The sequence below is a fragment of the Elgaria multicarinata genome, chromosome 9, assembly GCF_023053635.1.
Source record: "Elgaria multicarinata webbii isolate HBS135686 ecotype San Diego chromosome 9, rElgMul1.1.pri, whole genome shotgun sequence".
NCBI lineage: Eukaryota > Metazoa > Chordata > Lepidosauria > Squamata > Anguidae > Elgaria > Elgaria multicarinata.
In genome coordinates this window covers 84,870,181-84,891,750 of record NC_086179.1, presented here as the reverse complement: position 1 = coordinate 84,891,750, position 21,570 = coordinate 84,870,181, and the positions used below count along the sequence as shown (strand labels likewise).

The window sequence follows — 21,570 nt, the reverse complement described above, 5'->3', positions numbered from 1 at the left end:
ATGGGTTTTAAAGCTGTTTAGGCTTAAAAGAGGAATGGTTTAACTTCTGGTTTAGTAAACGTGAGGTAACATAGTAATTGGATGACATTTATAAGCAAGTTTTAGCATTTCCACTGCTGCTTGTCCCTCTTCACATACCATTCCATTATGGATGGGTTCATTCTGCAATGTATTAAAGTAATGTACAACGTTTAAGGAAATGCTGGTATTGCTATTGTCTTCTAATTTACTCAGAAGAATGGATGGTCCTTACTCATTTTGCAGTCTGCTAAACCCTTTTTGCCAAAACCTATCAAGGCAATGCACAACCTACCTTAAAATAAACAATAAAATATTAAAAAATAATAAAGCCATAGTGCTATGTGGGTAGACAATCCGAAAGGTTGTAGATCTACTACAAATCACCAGAAGATCCTGATCTACCTTCTGCCCATCTCTTCAGTAAAGTAGAGTAGTTCCAAACTAGCTGACATTGCTGTAGAGAGTACATTTTACACAACTTTAAGATTTCACCATTACTGATGCAATATCAATATTCCCCATTTGTTCAGTGATTGGGACAAACAGTGTGGTGTAATAGATTGTCGAGTATTGGTCTTGGACTAGTGACAGGCAAGGGTATCTTGTTTTTAATCAGTGTTAGCTTGTTAATACCAAGGTGACAATTTGGGGGAAGGGGAATGTCTATTTTCCAGAGAGTTGTCTTTCAAAGGTCATAATGTTGATACATGCAAAATAATATGCAGAGTATACAAGAAAACAAAAGGCCTACAGTATCAGGCCAGTGGTCCAAATTGTCCATTGTCCTACTTGTGTCCAAAACTAGACGTTTCTAGATCTCTGGTAAAGCCTAAGCATGCAGTATATTTGACTTCAGTCTAAACAAAATTTGTCATCCAGCAATAGCTTTCATTAGTTTAACGTTAGGGACACCATAAGTGTTTGCATGAGATGAGCCTTCTACCCAACCGTTGCTCTTTAGATGCTTGGGTTGTTAATTGGTTCAGCATCATCAGCCTATGGATACCTCCATTTACATTTCATGATGAAATAATTTGTATATTTTTGTAGCCTTGTGGTCGCATCCTGAAGCCTCTGTGACAGTCATCTGCTGTTTTATTTAGTTCTGTAATTTGACTTGTACTGATGGAACAGTGTTACAGCAGGCCAGTGTATCCTTTATTTTATTTTCCAGACCAATGGGCATATATCCGCTAATGGAGATGTGTATCAAGAGCGGCTTTCACGTTTGGAAAATGACAAGGAATCTCTTGTTCTGCAAGTAAGTCCTTTTCCAAGTTAGTTCATTCTTTGCTTCTCTATGAATAATAAAGCTTTGGATGATGGTCTGGACTTACATAGCTGTCTTGGCATGTGAGCTCACTCAGCACTCATGTTTACAACCCTGCCCTCTACAATTGTCTCTGATGTGCAGTGTTCATTGATTGAAAATTAGGGAACATTTTGTTAAAAGAAGGGGTAAGGGAATTTTCTTTGAGACATTTTTCAGGGTGGTCCAATTTTCCCTTTCCCAGGATGGCTGAGCGTTCTATTCACATCTCCAGGTAATGGTTATGAAGTGAATCCTGGGCGGAGGCTTCTCTCCTGTCACACTCTATGCTTTTTTGAGACACTCACATCCTCCCCCTTAACTCAAATAGATCTCTCCCTAGAAGGATGAAGAGTTGTGCTTAGTTGTTGTTCTGTGGTAAGGATTGCAGTGGTTACTTTTTGTGTTTTTAACTGCCCAGAGAGCTTCGGCTATTGGGGCGGTATAGAAATGAAATGAAATAAATAAATAAATAAATAAAATAAAACTTAGCTTCCGGTGTGAAAAAAGCAAATTCTGTGCAAGTGATTATTAGGAAAAAGATAGAAAATAAAATTTCCAGTATTGTAATGTCCTAATATATAGCTGCTTTTGGAACATTATGTACAATTCTAGTAGCCCCATGTCAAAAAGGATGTTGTAGAACTGAAAAGGGTACAGAAAGGGGCAACTGTAAGGATGAGAGAACAGGAGCATCTTCCCTATAAGGAAAGGTTAAAAGACGTGGGACTTCTTAGTTCGGAAAGAAGACAATGAAGGGAGAACATAATTGGGATTTAAATAGTTATGCACATTGTGGAGAAAATAGGTAGTTTTCTCCCTGTTTTTTATACCATTAAAAATGTGTGTCTTCCAGTGGAATTGATCAGCATTAAATTATAGACAGACAAGAAAGAGGACTTACTTTTTCACATGGCTCGGAATTAATTTCTGAAACTCATTGCCACTCAAAATGGTGACGGCCTCTAAATTAAATGGCTTTAAAAGGGAATTGAACAAATTCATGGTGTGATAGGCTTGTCAAAGGCTGTTCTTGTTAATGGCTATATAGGACCTCTGAGCTCAGAAGCAACATGCCACTGAAAAGTTGTTGCTGGGGAGCAACTACGGAGAAGTACTGTTGTCTTCATGTTTTCCTTGTCGGCTCCCCAGGGTCAAGGTGCCTGTTTGAGAAAGAGGATGCTGGCCTAGATGAACTTTTGCTCTGATCCAGCAAGGTTCTTCTTAGGTTACGTATATTAGAACAAGTTAACACAAGTCTGGAGGGAAATTTTGTCCACTAAAGCACAGTCTCAATGACGTTCAAGGAACTCTGGCAAAGAACATCTATGAATACTCCTGTAATGCCCTGATCATCCTGTGTCATGTCAGTGAATGCCTCAACAGTACTAGTTGCAGTAATGCCCTGATAGTTTGGTGGAGGTTGAAATAATTGAAACTGTAAATAAACTTAATATATCTAAATATTATACAATAATGTCAGCTACCTGAAGGTGAGAGGCTTCCAAAGATCTGTATATTCCATTTTTGTACAGGTGAGCGTTCTTACTGACCAGGTGGATGCTCAAGGAGAGAAGATCAGAGATTTGGAGCTCTGCTTAGAAGAACACCGGGAGAAACTGAATGCTACGGAAGAAATGCTACAGCAGGTATGCCAAATAAACAAGGAGGGATGGCACCAAAACATTGTGCAGACTGGAGCATGGAATTCTCCAAACATAAAAGCACTGCAAGTTGGTAGATTGTTTTGATATTTATTCCAAGCCTGACTCATTTTGGGTTTAAAAAACCCTTTGTCAAGGGCATTCTTTTGAACACTGTAATACACTGTACTATGCTGTACACTGTAGAATCCTTTGAGGAATATGTACTTGGTGATTGGTTTTTCTTACCTTGGAAAAGAGTGCAGTAGAGTTCAAAAAAGGTATTTTTATAACCCGAAGTGCATTAATCTTGGAATAAATATCATCACAATCTACCATCTTGCAGTGCTTTTATGTTTAGCCATTTGGGGGGGTCCCCCCTCCAGTCTATACAGCAGGTATAGCCAGAACATTTATATCTTTCTATGTATCTGACTGTGTGTTTATATGTTTAATATATCTGTTCCTCTCTCACACACGTATATACACATATACACTCAGCCTTCTTTTTTGATATACTCTAGTAATGATTATGTTGTTGCTTCCGTTAATGTATTTAGAGCCTTCTAAATGAAGTTTTAGAGACCTCTAAATGATAAAAAGGGAACTGAAACATGGGGCTTGCCTGTTTAATACTTCTCAAATTGTAAACCAGTTGTGTGTAAAATGGCATCTGTATTGATGGTTGCAATGTAGATGCATATCAAAACTTTATGTCACGTTAACCTTGTCCTGTAAATAGGGCACTAGATGCAAAGAAGGACAGGGATCTTGTTACTTTAATAGTTGTCAACAAGAAAGATTTTGGCTGGTGCTCCTTTTGTTAATTAATGCAGGGTGTGTGATAAAGCACCATTTTACTTTAAATGTTATTACTCTGTTGTATTTTGACATTTTTTTTTATCAGTGTGAAGGATTTTCCCACTTTTATATTAGTTTATAAATGTTGTGACTAAATAAGTTGCATCTGCTAAAATTCCCAATTCTACAGAACTATTAAAGCATAGGAGCTTTGTCCCACTTCACATTTGACTGCCCTACCATTAAAGTAAAGAAACCTGCAATGTTATTACTCTGTTGTATTTTGACATTTTTTTTATCTGTGTGAAGGATTTTCCCACTTTTATATTAGTTTATAAATGTTGTGACAAAATAAGTTGCATCTGCTAAAATTCCCAATTCTACGGAACTATTAAAGCATAGGAGCGTTGTCCCACTTCACATTTGACTGCCCTACCATTAAAGTAAAGAAACCTGTAATCTCCAGCCATAGGAATGCTTTTCACTGTCTAAGCTTTTTGGGGAAACTTTTTTGCATGGCTTAGGTGTTTATTGTTTGTACTTGTGGACCTACAGTTTCTATAATATTAAAAGAAACCCACAGCTTCTCATTCTTTAAATCAATCATTCTCTTTTAATTTTTACCAGGAGCTCTTAAGCAGAACATCTCTTGAAACTCAAAAGCTGGACCTTATGGCAGAAGTTTCCAACTTGAAGCTCAAGCTGACTGCGGTAGAAAAGGACAGGCTAGACTATGAAGACAGGTTCAGAGATACAGAGGTGAATTAAGTAGATTAGCCATAACTGAAACTTTTTAAACTTGCATTTCTTTACATATAAGGTGGTGTTTTTCTCTCTCTGTGTGTTCCTATCTGGGATGGGAGAGCAACGTTTTCATATCTAAAACCCCTGCAGAGAGAACTTTTACAAGTAGATTTAGGCCACAATCATACGCATGTTAGACGTAAAAAAGTCCTGCAACTCCCAGCATTTCCCAGCCAGCACACCTGAGTAAGGAATGCTGGGATTTGTAGGATTTATTTTCTGTCTAAACATGCATAGGATTGTGCCCTTACTTATTCAGGTTTTGCTTCTGTATGAGAGCAGAATTGTACAACTTGTGGTCCCACTAAAGCAATTGCAGTCCACCAGCTGTGTGGTGTAGACTGCCAGGTGCTTGTCAAACAGCCTGCTTTTGCAGGCCATAAAAACAGGAGGCCTATTGAACCATTCGTGGGCTGCATTCAGTTTGGCCGATCATAAGTTGTAAAGTGCTGGTATGGATTATCATTATTATTAATAGTATTTACTTATATAGTGCCATCAATGTTCATTGTGCTGTACAGAACAAAATAAAACAGAATACAAAACACCCTGCCGTATGGCTTACATTCTAAAATCACAATAACAAACAAACAGGGAGGGGAAAGGCCAACTAGCATGGGGGACAATAAAACAAACAATAAAAACTACTATCGTCACACTACGGATTATAAACTTTTGAGAAAAGCAACGTTTTCTTGAAATCTTTCAAGTAAGATTTAAATACTGGATCTTTATGCAACATAATTAGACAAGTTGCTTCTTTTCAATTTCTACATGAAAATAGTAATGCCTTAACTGAAATGCATGAATTGATATACTACACTTTGAAAATAAGGGCTTAGAATAGGATTAGACACTAATAATTGGACTCTTTGTATATTCACCAAAGTTGGCTTACTTGAATATTTTTGATTCGTTCAACTTTTTAAAAAAAAATATGCAAGAAAAGGGGGTTCAAATTTCTTTGCTTTATGTTTCCACTAATTTTATTTTATTTTTCTTACTCTTTTTAAACAGGGTTTGATGCGGGAAATTAATGAATTACGCTTAAAAGTAGGAGAAATGGACAGTGAGAGACTTCAGTATGAGAAAAAGCTTAAGTCTACCAAAGTAAGTAGTTGTCAGTAAAAGGGGAAAAGGCTGTTGGTGAGTTTGAAAACACCTTATTGCAATGTAGTTTTCAAGCTCCACCTCATAAAAGAAGGCTTCTTTAAAAAAAAAATATAGGATATGCTGGTTCAGTTGCTTCTTTGTTACCAATTGTTATGCTGCTTTATAATGTACTTAATTATCCTATAGATATGGATTTTCTTTTGGTTTCTCTTGGTTTCTCATTTTTTCAGTCTTAAGTTTGTTTCCAGTTTGTGAAAAAGAATTAAGGTTTACCTGAAAATTCTTATGTAGTTTCATTCACATTTCCCCCCAATGCAATTTGACACAATACATGCAAATTTTAAGCAAGATTTTCCTAATACAATGCATTATGTACACAATTTTATTGGGGAACTGCTTTGGAAAATTTGGGGAAGAGCAATGCAGTGAATTTTGATTCACACATTGTTTACAGACATGAAAGTTTGGTATATTTACGTTAAATGTGAACCAGACAAATTTCTCCCCATCCCAAAGTACAGGGCTGGTTCACAGATGTGGCAGCCTGCAGACTATTACCTTAGGGTGGGGGATGCAGGGTGATTCACATGTAGGTGCTGTTTGTATGAATTGACATGTTCAAATAGGTAGCAGTATATTTGCAACTCCAATGCATGTGATTATGACACAAATAATCCAATATGTTCTCCAATATTATGCCCAAATATTGGAGAGGCTAGATACACTATCCCCATAGAGATGCTGGTTTATCCCACTGCATTTATAGACTGACTCTAGAGAAAACATAATATGAACGAAGACGACAATACACTCTCTAAATACAACTTATCCTTCTTCAGTGGGGAAAGACAGGTAAATACATTCTTTCTAAAGACTAGTTTTTATTTTACCTGGCTGCTTATTCTGTGTAATAATGTATGTAATAGGGGCGATTGTGTTAGAGGAGGTGTATGATGTGGTTACTCCACACACCAGTGCCATAGCTACCACTGGCAACCAGTTAATGCAGGAACAGCATCCTACTTTGAAGTGCTAAGGACGCTACTTCAAAGCAAGTTTCTTTAAATCCACAGGTTTACTTTGACAGAAATGTCTTTCACTGAGATAACCCCTCAATTTGAAAGTAGTCACTTTTAGCTTTGTCTCTTGTTCTATCTTTACTTCTGTTTCACTCCTCTGTCTCTATTACCAGTCTTTAATGGCCAAACTTTCTAGCATGAAAATCAAAGTGGGCCAGATGCAGTATGAAAAGCAGCGGATGGAACAAAAATGCCAAATGTTAAAGGTGTGGTAGATTGATAGGCCTGGTTTTTGAATTATGTCTTTTGCACAGCTTTTGTGAGACTGTCTTCCATCTTGTTTGTCTGTATTCTCAAGTATTTCTGTTGATGCCGTGCATGTGTGAGGTTTTCCCCACCCTACTCTTATAAACGAAATCTGAAGTGTTTTTCTACACATTTCATTTCTTGAATAAAGTCTTGGCGTTCATGATATATTGGACGTGGACCAGGATGAATTTTTAACAGATCCATTTCACTTACGTTATTCTGTTGGATCGAAGATTAATTGATACTGGCATGTCTGTATTAAAGACCTAAGCTGGTTTAACAGTTCTTTTTCCCAGAGAATCCTTGGAACTAGTTTGATGGCTAGGGATGTTGAAGAGAGTTTTCACCCCTTGCCATACCGCAAGTCTTTGGATGCTTTGGGGAAGCTACAGCAGTTAAAATTGGTATAAAACTAATATTAAACAGTAATGTAGATAGGGCTAAGATTATGTGCATCTGCACTGCTGCACACTGATGAAAACATGTGAAGTGTTCTACCCAATACTTCACACCATTTCCTCTTAGGAGGTGCCGTAAACTCTAGACAACAACAGGACTTATCTGCTTTGTAGTTTTGATGAGTGTATCTGCTGCCCGATGTATTTATGCTCAGGGATATTGTTGCAGACTATATATACACACACACACCGCCCAAATTAAATGGATGGTACAGTAGTGTTAGGCAATTAAGCCTAAGCAATGTAATACAAAGGAGCTGAAACAAAATGCCAGAGAAACTGTTCTGGGTTTAGAGATGTCAGTTGTCCCAAAGAAGAGAAAAGTAGCCCTTAGTTAAGTAGACTCTTAAATATTAAGACTGAGCAGCTAAAGAGTCCAGGGGTAGCTCATTTTTGCAGGTTAAGATGGTTTAAATCTGAGTAATTGACAACTTGAAATTGTGACTGACACCCACCTTAGAGATGAAAGAGAAGCTTTCTCATAATGTGTACAAATGGCCTACTACTACAGTTGGTGAGCTGTATAGTAATTTAGGCCTCACAGTTGAATTGGAGCAAGTTGAAGCCCTTGATATGCAATATGAGACTGCTCACCTTTTCATGGTGGACTTTTGTGCAATGGAGCTTTTGGTAAGCCATCCATTTCAACAGGCAAAATCACAGTGTAGTTCTGGATCTGCATTGACACGGAAGTAATTTGAATACATAGGGCAGTATCCAACACTGCCATTCCACTTATGCTATAGCTGTACCACTAGCATGAGCAGCCACTAGTGGCCAATGGCATGAGCTGGCACAACGGTTTTCTGGGGAAGCCTGTCGTACCAGCTTATGCTATTGCTGTACCACTAGAGGTTGCTTATGTGGCAGTGTTGGATACATAGATGGAATAGGAAGTCCCAAGATCCTTGGTTTCTTCTTATATTGCAGGACAGAAATTTAAAGAGCAATTCATTTGTGGTTTTGTCTTGTATAGCTTCAATTTTGCCACTTAATCATGCATGGGAACTATGTTATCTTCACTTCTGCATCAGTATTCTTACAGGGTGGCTGCTTTGTGATACTACATGTTGATTTGGGTTTTATTTTTATTATTCATTGCTACCTATGTGTGTTAATAAAACTATTTATGGCCTGAGCAATACATGGGGTTTGTACTCATATGCGATCGTAGTACATGTTAAATAAATATATATATATTCTTTCCCCTTCCATCCATTCAACAACATGCACATTACTTCACTGCAGTATTAAATCAGATTTTATGCTGTGAGCATGTCTGGAGTTGTTTGTTATTTACCACATTAAGGCTGCAATCTTATGCACGCTTAACTGGGAGTAAGTCTCATTGAAAACAGTGGGTCTTACTTCTGAGTACAGAAGCTTAGGATTGTGTTGTAAGTATTATCTACTTAATGTTGTTGGAAGTGTCTCATGCATGTCTAAAAGGTGAATAAGATTCTTAGTGTCATTTTTCAGATTCTGAATTTGTACATTTAAATTAGAGATGGGGTTGCTTTGGCTGGGGAATAGACCACCCCCATGTATGTGGTATTTCTTCAAGGAAAATGTCAAAGAGAAAAATGGCTAGTTATAAAATTTAGCTAGGTCTGACAAGTTTTCTGAAATAAATGTTACTAGAAAGTCATCTCTAACTTAAATGACAAACTTCAGTTTAGGACCATCCCTTTAAAACACGAAGCCAGTTTCTAAACAGTTGTATTGATTTTCTGTTTGAACAGGAAGAACTAGCATCTTTAAAAGATAAATTAGAACAAAAGGAAGCAGAGATAAAACGATTGCAAGAGAAACTGGTTCTCCAGGTGAAAGGAGAAGGGGTTGACATAAACGACAGAGGTAAGGCAAAATTGCAATCACCATGGAGGGGAGTTAATTTGTGCTCCCCAAAGCCATGACTTATTCTACTGTTGTCTGTGGTTTATGACTTTAGTCTATTCTAGACAAAGCCTTGATTAAGCCTATAGACATCAGTTGATGAGTGCATGACACTTAGGACCGTGGTCAAGTCTTACATTCTAGGAAGAAACTTTGATTCGCTTGCATGCATCTTTCTCTGCAGAGACAAACTAATGAACTGAACTGGGTTGTACCATTTCTGCTTTAACATGGCATTTCCCGTGCCACCTGATTTAAAATTGGATTTTGCCCCCTACAGGCAGATCGGGTAATCATATCTCTCTCCAATAAATATGGTAAAGCACAGCTGGTCCATGCAATACTTTCTCCTTTAAATAAGGACGAGAAGTATGTGTGCATGCCCAAGAGTTTGTCCTAGAAAGTTCTGAGTGAACAGGCCCAGAGAATGTTGACTTTTGCATGACTTAAGGTGATCAAACTTTTGAGATTATGATTGGTTAGATTTTAATTCCATGGAAATTCCGCTCATCCCACTTCAACAATATATAGCTTTTTCTTTTCGTAGGATGACATGTCAATACAACATGACAACAATTAAAACATATATTTAAATTTGTTTTCTCCATGGTCTGCATTTTATTAGTTTACAGGACTACTTTAAGTTATGTGTGGATATCTTTACATGATTATAGTGTGCTGTAGGAAATCAGTTATCCTTTTGGATACGTGACCAGGAATAAAGTCTGTCATGAAATTTCTTGATAGAGTTAAATAAAAATCGAAGAGAAAAGGGAATTATCTCTGGAAAAGTGGTTGTGGAAATAAATTGTAAGTTGCGTACCTGTGATAGATCTTGGGTTTAATAGTGTATCCTGGCTTCTACTTGGATGAGCAATATACTTCCCAAGTATGGACCACAAAAGGCATAGCCAGTGTTTCCAAGTTAGTATCAGGCTCAATAATGAGATTTGGCCTTGCTAAGGTGTTTTTAAAAAGTTGAATAACCAGGGAGCACCTCCTAACAGCTAAAGAAATATGGACCTAATAATTAAACAGATGGAAGGCCACTGGAATGTAAATCCATCTGAGCTTTCTAAAGGAAGTGTGGGTTACAAATATAATAAAAAAATAAGATAGCAATAAGTATTGTGATAAATAGTTGTCTCTTATCAAGATCAAAATGGATGAATGTAAAAATGTGTTGATTTCTCTCCCCCCCCCCCAATCTATGAAGACTTTCTTGCACTAAGATAAAAACTTAGAGGGCCTTTAATATTATAAGATCATGACTCCCATGCAAGTGATGCAGATAATCAGTCTACAGTATTATCTGGCTGGTGGATAAAACTTGTCACAGACAGATGTACACAACATATGGTTTTAGCCTATGGCCATACTACCTTGAACACGCCCGATCTCGTCTGAACATATGGTTTTATTTTCATTCATGTTGAATTTGCTTTAATGCTTATAATCTTCATCTAACTTCAAATCCAATGGGTTTTCCTGCACAGATGAAAATTGTAAAAAGAAGCTCAAAGACAAAAGTAAGGTTTTTAGTGTCCTTCCACAAGCACTTGACATAGTTTTCCAATACAGCTTTTTGCATGTATCACCTTAAAACTATTTTAACAAAGTGCTGTTAAACTGCTTCATCTTCCATCCTCGGTTGCAATGGAAATCAAAATAAAAAGAGTGAGGTGAAATTCTACATTTTAATTGTTGATTCCTCACACAAACTTCCCCCAATTAAACTGAATTTTGGATTACAGATAATTTAATTTAGTTTCCTGGGAATGCTCTAAGCATCTAATAAACACCATTATTTTCATATAATTTGAAGGACTGATTTTGACATAAGCTATATCTATATAGATTTGTTCGAATAATTGGTTTTCCTTATGGTTAATTTGCTAGTTTCCATTTTTTTTTTTGCATCCCTTAAGTAGAAAAACACTTGTGCAGTATTCAACTCAAAATTGAGGATGCTATTAAGCCAACTGATTTTCATTGTGCTCAATCAGATATAACTCCCTGGGTTGGTTCAGACATAATGCAGAATTATGGTTTGGCATTACATGAATGACACCTGTGTTTGCATACTCTGATACCCTCTCTCACTGCTGATCACATCCACATCCGAAAGATGCAAAGTATGCTTTGCACGAACCATAGACTACCTACAAACCAGTATTGTAAACCATGGTTTGAACTGAGTTTGAATACTGGTTTGTGGACAAATGATAGTTTGCCTGCTTTAGATGTAACTACTGTCTATGACTTGCTACTAAATTGGTAAAGAGGAACAAAATTAGGGCATGGGAGATGTCAGAGGGTGAAGGGAGCATAGAGGTTGTTCATGTAATACCTGGTTATATTTTGGTGTTCCATCAGAACAAAACCACAGTAGGACTCTGGCCTTAGAGTAAATTTACATACAGGTTTCCTTTCACTGACACCTGTATGTTGTGGAGAGAATCAACATAAATCCCGAATGAACTGCAGTTGACACATATTTTTATTGTCATTTCCCCCTAAAAGCTGATTTTTAGTAAGATATGAAAATGTTGCTCGATTTTAATGATTTAATTTGCTATATTTCTAATATTTTCTACTTTATGACTCTGAATGTTATTGGATGTTCACTGTAAATGAGGATAAAGGATGAAGCACAGTTTGTACTGATCTCAAGTTTAAACTTTTTGTATACATTGCATTGTAACTACATATTTTAGCATGACTTTTCATCACAACATATGCACCATCCCATCATGATACTTTTGTTTCTTCAACCATTCTTGGTTATGGCTAAACATCACTATGCCATCCATTTCTTTTACCATTCCTTAACATCAATTGCCTACTTCTTTGTAGTCGAATTTGTTTGTGGCTGCTGGCACAGTGAAGAATTGCTATGTTGCATACTGTTATAAATATTTTAATCTCTGAAGGCCTGTTTATAATATTTTATAATTCAAGAAATAGATATAGGTCAGACTTGGCATTGCATTTTACAGAGCCATGGTAGTGCTAAGAGACTGAGCTGAGAATCTGAAAATCCTTGGTTCAGATTTCATGTCTGCCATGAAATTGTGGGGTGGCCTTAGGCAAACTAATGTCTATACTTGCAGTATGGGAGTACTAATATTGACCTATCTTACAGGTTGTGTTGTAAAGGTTGTATTGTAATGTTTGTGAAGTACTTTAAACACTCTAATGCACTATAGGTGTGTGAAAGATGATTATGATTATTGCTCTTCTGGCATTATCAAAATGTCACTTGTAACTTGCTCCAGAGTAACCATGTTTGATTTGTTTTACTCTTGTTTAACTTTTAGATTGCTCTAAAATGCATAAAGGAAGTGATTTGTATTTTTCCTCCGGTAGATGCTAAACTTTAGCAATACTGTTGGCAGATGCATTGTTCTTTTTAGCTTTCTACTTGCACTGAAGCTGCAGTGGTTTTTATGTTTTAGATATTGAGGTGCAGAAAATGAAGAAAGCTGTGGAATCTCTAATGGCGGCAAATGAAGAAAAGGTACTAGAATGCTCTTTAGATCTACCTTGGTTGACATTATGAAGTTGCACCTTTTGGAAGAAGGAGGGGCTACAGCTTAGTGATAGAGCATATGCTTGGCATGTAGAGGTCTCAGGATCAATCCCAGCCATTTCCTGGGAGGGGAAAAAAATCCTTCCTGAAATGTTGCCAGTCAGTGGCCTGATTTGCACATAACACTAACCCATAGTATTTAAGTGATGTTTCGTTGCCCTACTCAGGATTATCTGCCAGATGATCAAATGTACCATGGTTTATCTCTTGCCCAATCTCTCTGTACCATGGCAAAGCAACTCTCCTATGATTCTGGGTTTCCGCATAACAACAACTCACAGTTCACAACCCAGCGTCAAACCATGGGTTCTCTTCGTGGCTTGTTCATGATTAACAATCCATAGATTTCCCATACTCTGCACATAAGAACCCAAGATTCAACAAACTATAGTTAATTAAACTATGATTTGTCATTGTGTGTGTCAGGTCAGTGTCAACAATGCTGGGTTAGATGGACCAGTGGTCTGACTCAGAGACCTGGTTCACAAGTTATAACAAACAATGGTTTAATTAACTATGGTTAACCAGGAACAATCCAAAAAGAAAACTCATGTTTTGTTGTTGGGTTGTGAGCTGTGGATTATTTAAACCATGGTTGTCGTTACGTGTGAATCCAGAATCATGGATTGTTTCACCAGGCTATACCAGTCAAAAGACTCAGCCTGTTTACATGCCAGTACTGCAGTGCCACAAAGGGACACAAACAACTCAGGGATTGAAAAAACAAACCATGGTTTGTTTGATCGTCTGCTAGACAAAACTTGGTAAGGCAACAAATCATGCTTTAAATAAACCATGGGATCTCATTATGTGTGAACATGTCAATTAAAGGTAGCTTTCTATGTTCCTATGAATCATTGACCTGGTTCTTATGTACCGACAACCCGGGGTGTGGGTTGAATATGGGTTGTTGTTGAATTGTGAGTTGTCATTACACGAGAACCTTGCACAACAACAAACCATGGGTTCTCATCCAGGATTGCTCGTGGTTAACAGTCCATAGTTAAACTATAATGTGCAGGGTTCATACATAACGACAACCCGAGATTTAATAACAGCCCATGCTCTGGGTTGCCACTACATGAGAATATAAGAGAGGAACATAAGTTGTTGTCATTCATTATCAAGTTCAAGTGGAAAGGACCAATATCAAATGAAAATGGCAAAGTTAAGACTTTAATATAATAGAACAAGTATCAGTTAATTTAATTATTTCCTATGCTTCTGAAGTGCTCAGTAATACCCTTTCTTAACCCACAATTTAATGTTAGAGCTTATAAACAAAAACTACATTGCCTTGAAATAATTTTAATACCATCACATTATTCGGTGCCCCTGGGAAGGGAGGTGGGAGAGCAAAAAACCAGTTTTAAGTAATTAAGGTTAAACACTCCTCTCTCTCTTTCAGGATCGGAAGATCGAAGAGCTTCGACAGTCTCTCAATCGGTATAAAAAAGTGCAGGACATGGTGATACTGGCTCAAGTCAAAAAAGGTACAGCGCTATAATTGAACACTGGTCATTTGGCTAGCTGCCATGGTATACCATATGTTCATTAACGTTAACAGAGTAACACTATTCTGTTCGGGTTTACTTGGACAAGTAGTCTTGGGAAATACCCCCGAATCTGCTTGAGCTTTAGGTTTGTTTGCACATTTTAGGTTTCTTGGTGACAAGAAAAAGTATCTATATAAATAAAAGCCCAGAGGCCTCCTCCAAGCCACTTATGCAAACAGGAGAGAAGACAGAGGCAGTGGATTGGCCTACTGGTTGGTAATGTCACAATGACATTGCCAACCAGTAGGCCAATCCACTGCCTCTGCCTTCTCTCCTATTTGCATGTTCTCTCCTATTTGCACTTATAGGCCATTTGCATGTTCTGTCCTATTTGCAATTACAGGCCAATCCACTGCCTCTGCATTCTCTCCTATTTGCATGTTTAAAAATTCTGAGCTCACAGGGCCTTCTATGGAAGTTCCAAATTCCAAAGAAAGATAACTGCCAGGAGCTTCTGGCCTAGCAGAGGAGCCGAAACCCACTAACCTCCTCACCAGACTGCTCCTCTACACCTGTTGTATGACGGGCTTTTTTGCTAGTTCTTCATAACCAAGGATGCTTTTGTCGCCTGTTTGCAACAGAATGGACCATGCAAACAGTATTATTGCCATAGGCTCTTCTGTGTGCTGTTAGGGCTGATTCATGCTTTGGGACTGAGTTTTTAACACTGGGGGCACATTCCAGTGAAAATTAAGCACTTGTAAGTTCTATTCAAATCAATGGGAGAACCAAGAACATGTCCCAGTCTCTTTCCCTTTTAAATAAAGTGGAACTTAAAAGTTCTTTAAGTGTTCTTTAGATTTAGATGCTCTTCCTAGTCATAACCACTTGTAGACAAAAGAGCAGTCTGTTATTGATTACAATTGGAGAAATCCATCAAGTTTGTAAAGTCTGTGTGACAAATAGTAATGCTGATTGGCACAGTGGGATTAACGAACTAATTTGGCAATGAAGCAGGAGAATGAGATGCAATTGATTTGTGTGTAATTGAAATGGGCTGGCTGCAAGTATTTTTCTTATTCAAACTCTGTTTTAGTAATTGATTCTCACTCTCCATTTCCCCTTAATTACTGCTTCCAGTATTGAGTTAGTATTTGCCGCAATGAGGATGGTTCAAATGGAGAATGATGACGAAGCCAAACCACACCGGGCATTCACACAAACGCTTTAGCTAAGAAGTTCAAACGGGGATTTTAAGGTTTAAATTGTACCTTGCCCAAAGGATTCTCAGACCTCAAATGCTCGCACATGAAATGTGATGTGAATGATTATTTAATATGGCTAAGTTTTATGATTCTTTATTTCTTTCTCTCTCCCCTTTGTGGCTCCACCATTTTTAATTGTTATTGTTATTTGTATATTTGCAAATAGAAACACCCCCCTAAAATCTGACAGATAAAAGTAACTTGTGATTGTATCCAAATGCAAAATTATATATGTACAACTTTAAAAGGAGTGCTGCAAATCATTGCAAACTTCAAAGGATATTATTGTGGTTGTTGTTGTTGTTGTTGTTGTTGTTATTATTATTATTATTATTATTTTGTATCCCACCTTTCCCCCAATATTGGGACTCATAGGCTTCAGCCTTATTCGCCTCCCATAGAATGGTTTAAGAGGTGTTTGTAAATAGTAAAAATGGTAACCCTTTGGAGGGACAGTCATGGCTTTGTAATAGAAATTTTACATTAAAGTTGTACATATATAATTTGTCTTTTATAATTTGTCTGTATGCTGGTTATTTCCTCATGTTCTGCTCTGTACTGTAGTATGATATTCTCTATACTTCTCTTTTTCTTTCTTTCTTCTACCACTTTGTGCATGTGTTTGCATCTGTTTGTGTATCTGCTTGTATTGAATTTACTCAACAGTGTGTTTATAGTGGAAGCTTCTAGCAATTCCTTCCCAGACATTTAGATTGGGGTCCACTATTGCTCTTGTTCTGTCAGGTACACTCTTGGGAACGGCAAAGACTTTACCTATGAAAGAAGAGACTCTACAGGATTGTGCTGTTAGGATTACAGCCATTGTGCATTAAACAAGTGCATATGTATTTTCAAAGGGGGAAAACAATACTTCATGTATCCCTTGGAATTGAATTTGGCTGCATGTTCAGAAATTGGTTTTGTTAACTCAATTGCAAAATCAGGTTGTTTAAACTAGAAAGGATTAAAAAAACCAGCCTGTTTTTCTCTGTGAATAGGAGCAAGTCAGTCACAGTATTGCACAGCCAGAGTGACAATATTCATGAAGAAGATTAAAAAAGTCAACCATTTTACCTTCCTCTGTTATTAGGCAAGGATGATGAATGCGAGGAGTCTGCAGATTCAGGATCTGTTTCAGTAGCCTTGTCAGATGCACAGAATCTAAATGAATCTGAGCAAAGTCCATCTCCTACACCACTTACAGGCTCTCCAAACCAGGAAGAGTTTAGAACAACAACTCCTGAAGAGGTAATTCTTTAATGTTCCCCTTCCCCATATACTTCCTTGTAAACTTAATTTGTATCTCACCTGTGTTGGTAGAAATTAAGTTTCGTTACTTGTAAAAGGAGTAAATGTTAGGTTTGACATGTAGTCGTTGCTTTCGTGGATATAGAGCTTTTTCTAGCTTTTATGATTTGAGATGAACGAGATAAATAATACAATGGCCTGGTTCAGACAACACGCTAAACCATGCTGCTTAACCACAAAATGGTTAATGCATTCCCTTCTCTAAAGCAGGCCACTGTGGACTGAATTATTTGTTTTGGGTTAAACCAAAAGTTCCTGCTGGAGGGCATCTGCTAGTGCGATGGGATTGTCTCCCTCTCTCCTGCCACCCTCTCCACTACCCAAAAATCTGCTCTGAGGTTTTCCCAACCCTCCAGAGCAGATTTTGAGGATGTACAGGCGGGAAGGGGGAAATTGCCCCCTCCTGCTTTTACTAACGGAGCTGCTTCTGTCAGTAGAATGACATCATTAGATATAACCCATTGCTAGATTTATTGCCAGATACGATATAACATTCCCCAAACACTAACCGTGGTTATTAGCAATTGAGGATGGGCTGTGGACCAACCAGTCATCCTAATTCACCCTTTCCTTTTGTGCTCATATGCTCTCTGTCTCACCTTCCCACCCCCATCCCAATCTCCTAACCATGATCAAGAAACTTGGGAAGGAAATTTGAGTAGAGGTGGGGTCGGGTCCTGGGCAGAAAAGCACGTGATCCTGTAGCCCTGTATTGGCTTGGAAAACTATGATTGGCATTCTGAAAGTATTACAAGGCTAAGGCTGCACTCTTATGCACATGACACTATGCAATGGAGTGAGCCCCATTGAAAACAGGCATCAGATTGGGCTAGATGGGCCAGTTTAGATGTTATCAACCAATATTTAGTAGTTTAATAAAATTAATTGGTTGAAAATGCCGTGGCTGATCATGCAGCAGACCTCTTTCCATTTGCTAATTTAAATACAAGTAGTTATTAGAAATTGGTGAAACAGCTGGTACTATCTTAGAAAAGGTATCATCCCTTCTCTTTCTTATAGAAAGAAGACCTCTTCTAAGGTAGTGACTGTTGGAATCTATGCATGCAACACCTAAAAGAAAGAGCGTGCTTTTTCCTCAGAGTGATTTTTTAAAAAATCATATGCTGATTAGTTAAGATTTCTTTAATCATGTGCCTGCCCTACTTGACATATCTCAGTCTGTTATTACCTATCTTGACTAGGATCCAAAGAACCATATGTTGTGTGCTGTGTGCCTAGGGGGATTTCTATTTTCCAAAATTATTTATGGGCTACTTTTTGGCTCTAAAAAGGGTCCCCAAAGTGGCTCACATTAATTTAAAAAAGAAAGAAAGAAGAGACGTTGGGCTTCTCCAACAATAGCACCTTATATTACATGGAATGCTATTTTTTTGAAACTGAGGGGTGTTTTAAAAGTGACATCAGGGTATTCAGAAGTAGTGGGAAATTTATCAACCTCCCTGGAGATTTTGGCTGGCTTAATGTAGCTCATTGGATCCTCGCCTCTGACTATACTATTGCAATGTATTTAACTTTGCTGTTGGATATTTTAGTTGCTTTTTAAAACCCATAAATACATGTTTTTGCGGTTGTGAGAACCCAGATCTTCAGATTCTCAGGCTTACGCATTTACAATCAAAATTTTAATTATCTAATTAAAATTACATGATACAACTAGGAACGCACTATGCTTCATGCTGTTGAGCCCTCAGTGTTTGTCCTCATGTGTTCAGCTAACAAATGTGTGTCTTCTAAAGGGAAAGGGGATATCTTTTTTTTCTTTCTTGTAGAATTCACTACAGATCCATACTAGTGTCTTGCAAGTTTCCATCCCCTCTTTTTCACCATCATGCAGACGTTCAGAAGAATCTACTGATAAAGTAAATGCTCAGTCAAAGGTGGAAATTGCAAGTGAAGTCAGGTATGGATCCTTGACACAAAAGACATCTCGGGAGATAAAAATATACTGGATAATGACATGAGGGATTATTGACTATTTGATACAACAAATTAAGAGCAACAGGCTTTGGTCATAGTGTGATATGTTTGCAAAATACGGAGCTGTTGGGACTTGTACATGTCAAATGGGAAAATTTCTTGCCTCTGGTGTCACTTTCAGTGCAGCAAGATGAGGTAGCAAAACGAACTGAGGCCGATGCAGAAAAAGGAAAGGAAGGAATGAGTAGTTGCTGATGATGCCAAATTATTCAGGATGGGGGAAATGCAAGCAAGACTGTAAAATACTCTAGAGTCATATTTCCTAATTTGGTCAATGGATTCAAAATGACAAATGAAGCTCAAGGTAGTAGTAATAATAATAATAATAACAACAACAACAAGAACAACAACAAATTTATTTCTTACCCGCCCACCTCTCAATTTTGATTGAGGCGGGGAACAAAAGTATAAAATACATAAAATACTGATTAAAAACACAGCATACATTGTTAAAAACATCCTAAAAGCATCCTAAAATTCCACTGAATAGGCCTGCTGGAAGAGATTAGTCTTTATAGCTTTCTTAAATGCTAAAAGACAGTTAAGTTGACGAATCTCCTCTGGCAGGCCATTCCAGAGTCTGGGAGCAGCAGAAGAGAAGGTACTCTGGGTAATACCTGTCAGCCTAATTTTGGCTGGCTGAAGGAAATTCTTCCCAGAGGCCCTGAGTGTGCAGGGCGGATTGTATGGATAAGTAATAGTTAAATGATCAACAGTAGAGCAACTGCCCTTCCCAATTTAACAGATATTCTGACTACGGTGGTATTTCCTTTAAGATTTTGGGTTTGTAGTGGATAGCTCAGTGCAAATACCAGCTCATCTGTACTGCAGCAGAGAAAGCAAATTTCATCTCAAGAATTACTAGGAAAGGGCTTGAAAATAAAATGGCCATTATTGTGAAGTTTTTATGCAAAGCAGTGATGCAGTCACTTTTGGGATACTGTACAGTCCGGGTAGCCTCATCTCAAAAATGAGCTGGAAATATGCAATCAGAATGGTTACAGCACTTCCCTACAATGAAAGGCTGAAGAGTTTTGGGCTTTTTAGTCTAAGGGAAAAAGTGAATAAGGGCAAACTATAATAGAGGGTTACAAAATTATGCATTCTAGCAACAGGAAACTGGACTAGTAGATGGAGCCGTTCTTAAATCTGCTGAGTCACTGCATGCTTTAAAACATGAATTTTAAAATGTAGATGTGGCAAGGAGAGCATTCCTACAAATGTTTCACTTGAGCAAGGCTCTCAAAAATTCTGATTAGTTTTTTATGTAGACAAAACTTGCTGGCATCTTAGAGATGTATGGACCCTTCTCCAAGAAGTTTTGCTAAACTCATTGAAGTTCTCTTTGCTTCCCTCATAATCCCTGCTGACATGCTCTATATTGTTGCTTTTTACAGTGAAAAACACGCACCGGTGGCTTCCATTGAAGCACAGCTAAGTGATACGAAGTTGTAAGTACCGTATAATACAGCTAAATTTAGACATCTTTTAAAAATGTAAAACTATTGAAGGCTTTTCCACGATACATTGTGTCATGCTCTCACTGCGTTCCCTTCTTCCTTAATGCTTTTTGTATTATTCTAGCCTAGCTTTTCCTTTCTGTTGCAGCATGAAACGTCTTCAAGCAAGTTATATAGCACCAGGGATTTACAGAATTTTGTAATATATTCCCAAATGTTTTGTGGCTGCCTTTTGTGCTAAGTCAAAGGGGGAGACTGGCTGGCTTAGTAGAGTTCTAGTAGGCCTAAATTATTAATCAGTACTGCCCATGCTTAAGTTAATGAAGTCATGAAATGCCTTGCTGAATTGAAGTGTACATTGTTATAACAGAATTTCTAACACAGTGGTTTCTCTGCAGTGAATATTTTAGTATAATATTCTTCTTGTACTCTCAATAGGAATAGAAATGAGAGCATGAGAAGGAATATTGCACTGAACAATGGGTTCTACTTACTGGCAGTTTGTGGTTACTAAGTGCGCTTCAGTTGTATTTGGAGAACACATTATGGAGGAAGATGCAGAGGCTGAAGTCATAATGCCTTGCTCTGGAGAATCTTAATGCTTGCTAAATGGTCCTCAGTTTCTACAGCATAGGCGTTGCAGCTCTGGAGAGATGCAAGGGAGAGAGATGGTTTGGATGATACTGAAAGGGTTGCTCTAGCTCACTGTGTGGAGGGGTGTGTGAGCATGCTTGCTTATCCTACTCATTCACAGGGATGCAATGTCAGCATTATGTCCGGTGTATGTGGGTCTCAGTTCCATGGATGATTCCCCGGATTTGGGAATTGACCACGGGACTCAGGTTTATACACATAGGTCCTCATGCAGAGATTGCATTCCCAAATAAACCAACATGCTCACTTTCTCCTCTAAGCGATGGGCCAGAGAGACTCTTCAGGTATCATCTGAACCAGCCCAGAATAATATAACATTCCATTAACTGGAAGCTAAATTCAGGCATAACACCAAACCGTGGTTAAAGAAACTTACCTCTGGTTTGATGTGATGTTTGAATTTACCAACCACAGCTACAGCGCT

The 21,570-nt window shown here is 37.9% G+C and overlaps 1 protein-coding gene across 4 annotated transcripts in view; it reads left to right on the top strand.

Annotated features, from left to right (window-relative positions):
* PPFIBP1 (PPFIA binding protein 1) overlaps positions 1 to 21,570 on the top strand; it is a 133,344-nt gene that overhangs the window by 80,631 nt on the left and 31,143 nt on the right. For 3 of the 4 annotated variants that reach the window (XM_063134244.1, XM_063134245.1, XM_063134246.1), the window contains exons 4-16: positions 1,196 to 1,282; positions 2,866 to 2,979; positions 4,402 to 4,533; positions 5,596 to 5,688; positions 6,884 to 6,976; positions 9,220 to 9,334; positions 10,870 to 10,902; positions 12,832 to 12,893; positions 14,374 to 14,458; positions 16,817 to 16,974; positions 18,825 to 18,955; positions 20,430 to 20,483; positions 20,641 to 20,691. In XM_063134244.1, coding sequence (XP_062990314.1) covers positions 1,196 to 1,282; positions 2,866 to 2,979; positions 4,402 to 4,533; positions 5,596 to 5,688; positions 6,884 to 6,976; positions 9,220 to 9,334; positions 10,870 to 10,902; positions 12,832 to 12,893; positions 14,374 to 14,458; positions 16,817 to 16,974; positions 18,825 to 18,955; positions 20,430 to 20,483; positions 20,641 to 20,691 — 1,208 coding nt within the window. The remainder of the gene's footprint in view (positions 1 to 1,195; positions 1,283 to 2,865; positions 2,980 to 4,401; positions 4,534 to 5,595; positions 5,689 to 6,883; positions 6,977 to 9,219; positions 9,335 to 10,869; positions 10,903 to 12,831; positions 12,894 to 14,373; positions 14,459 to 16,816; positions 16,975 to 18,824; positions 18,956 to 20,429; positions 20,484 to 20,640; positions 20,692 to 21,570) is intronic. The other variant, XM_063134247.1, reaches the window with a different exon arrangement.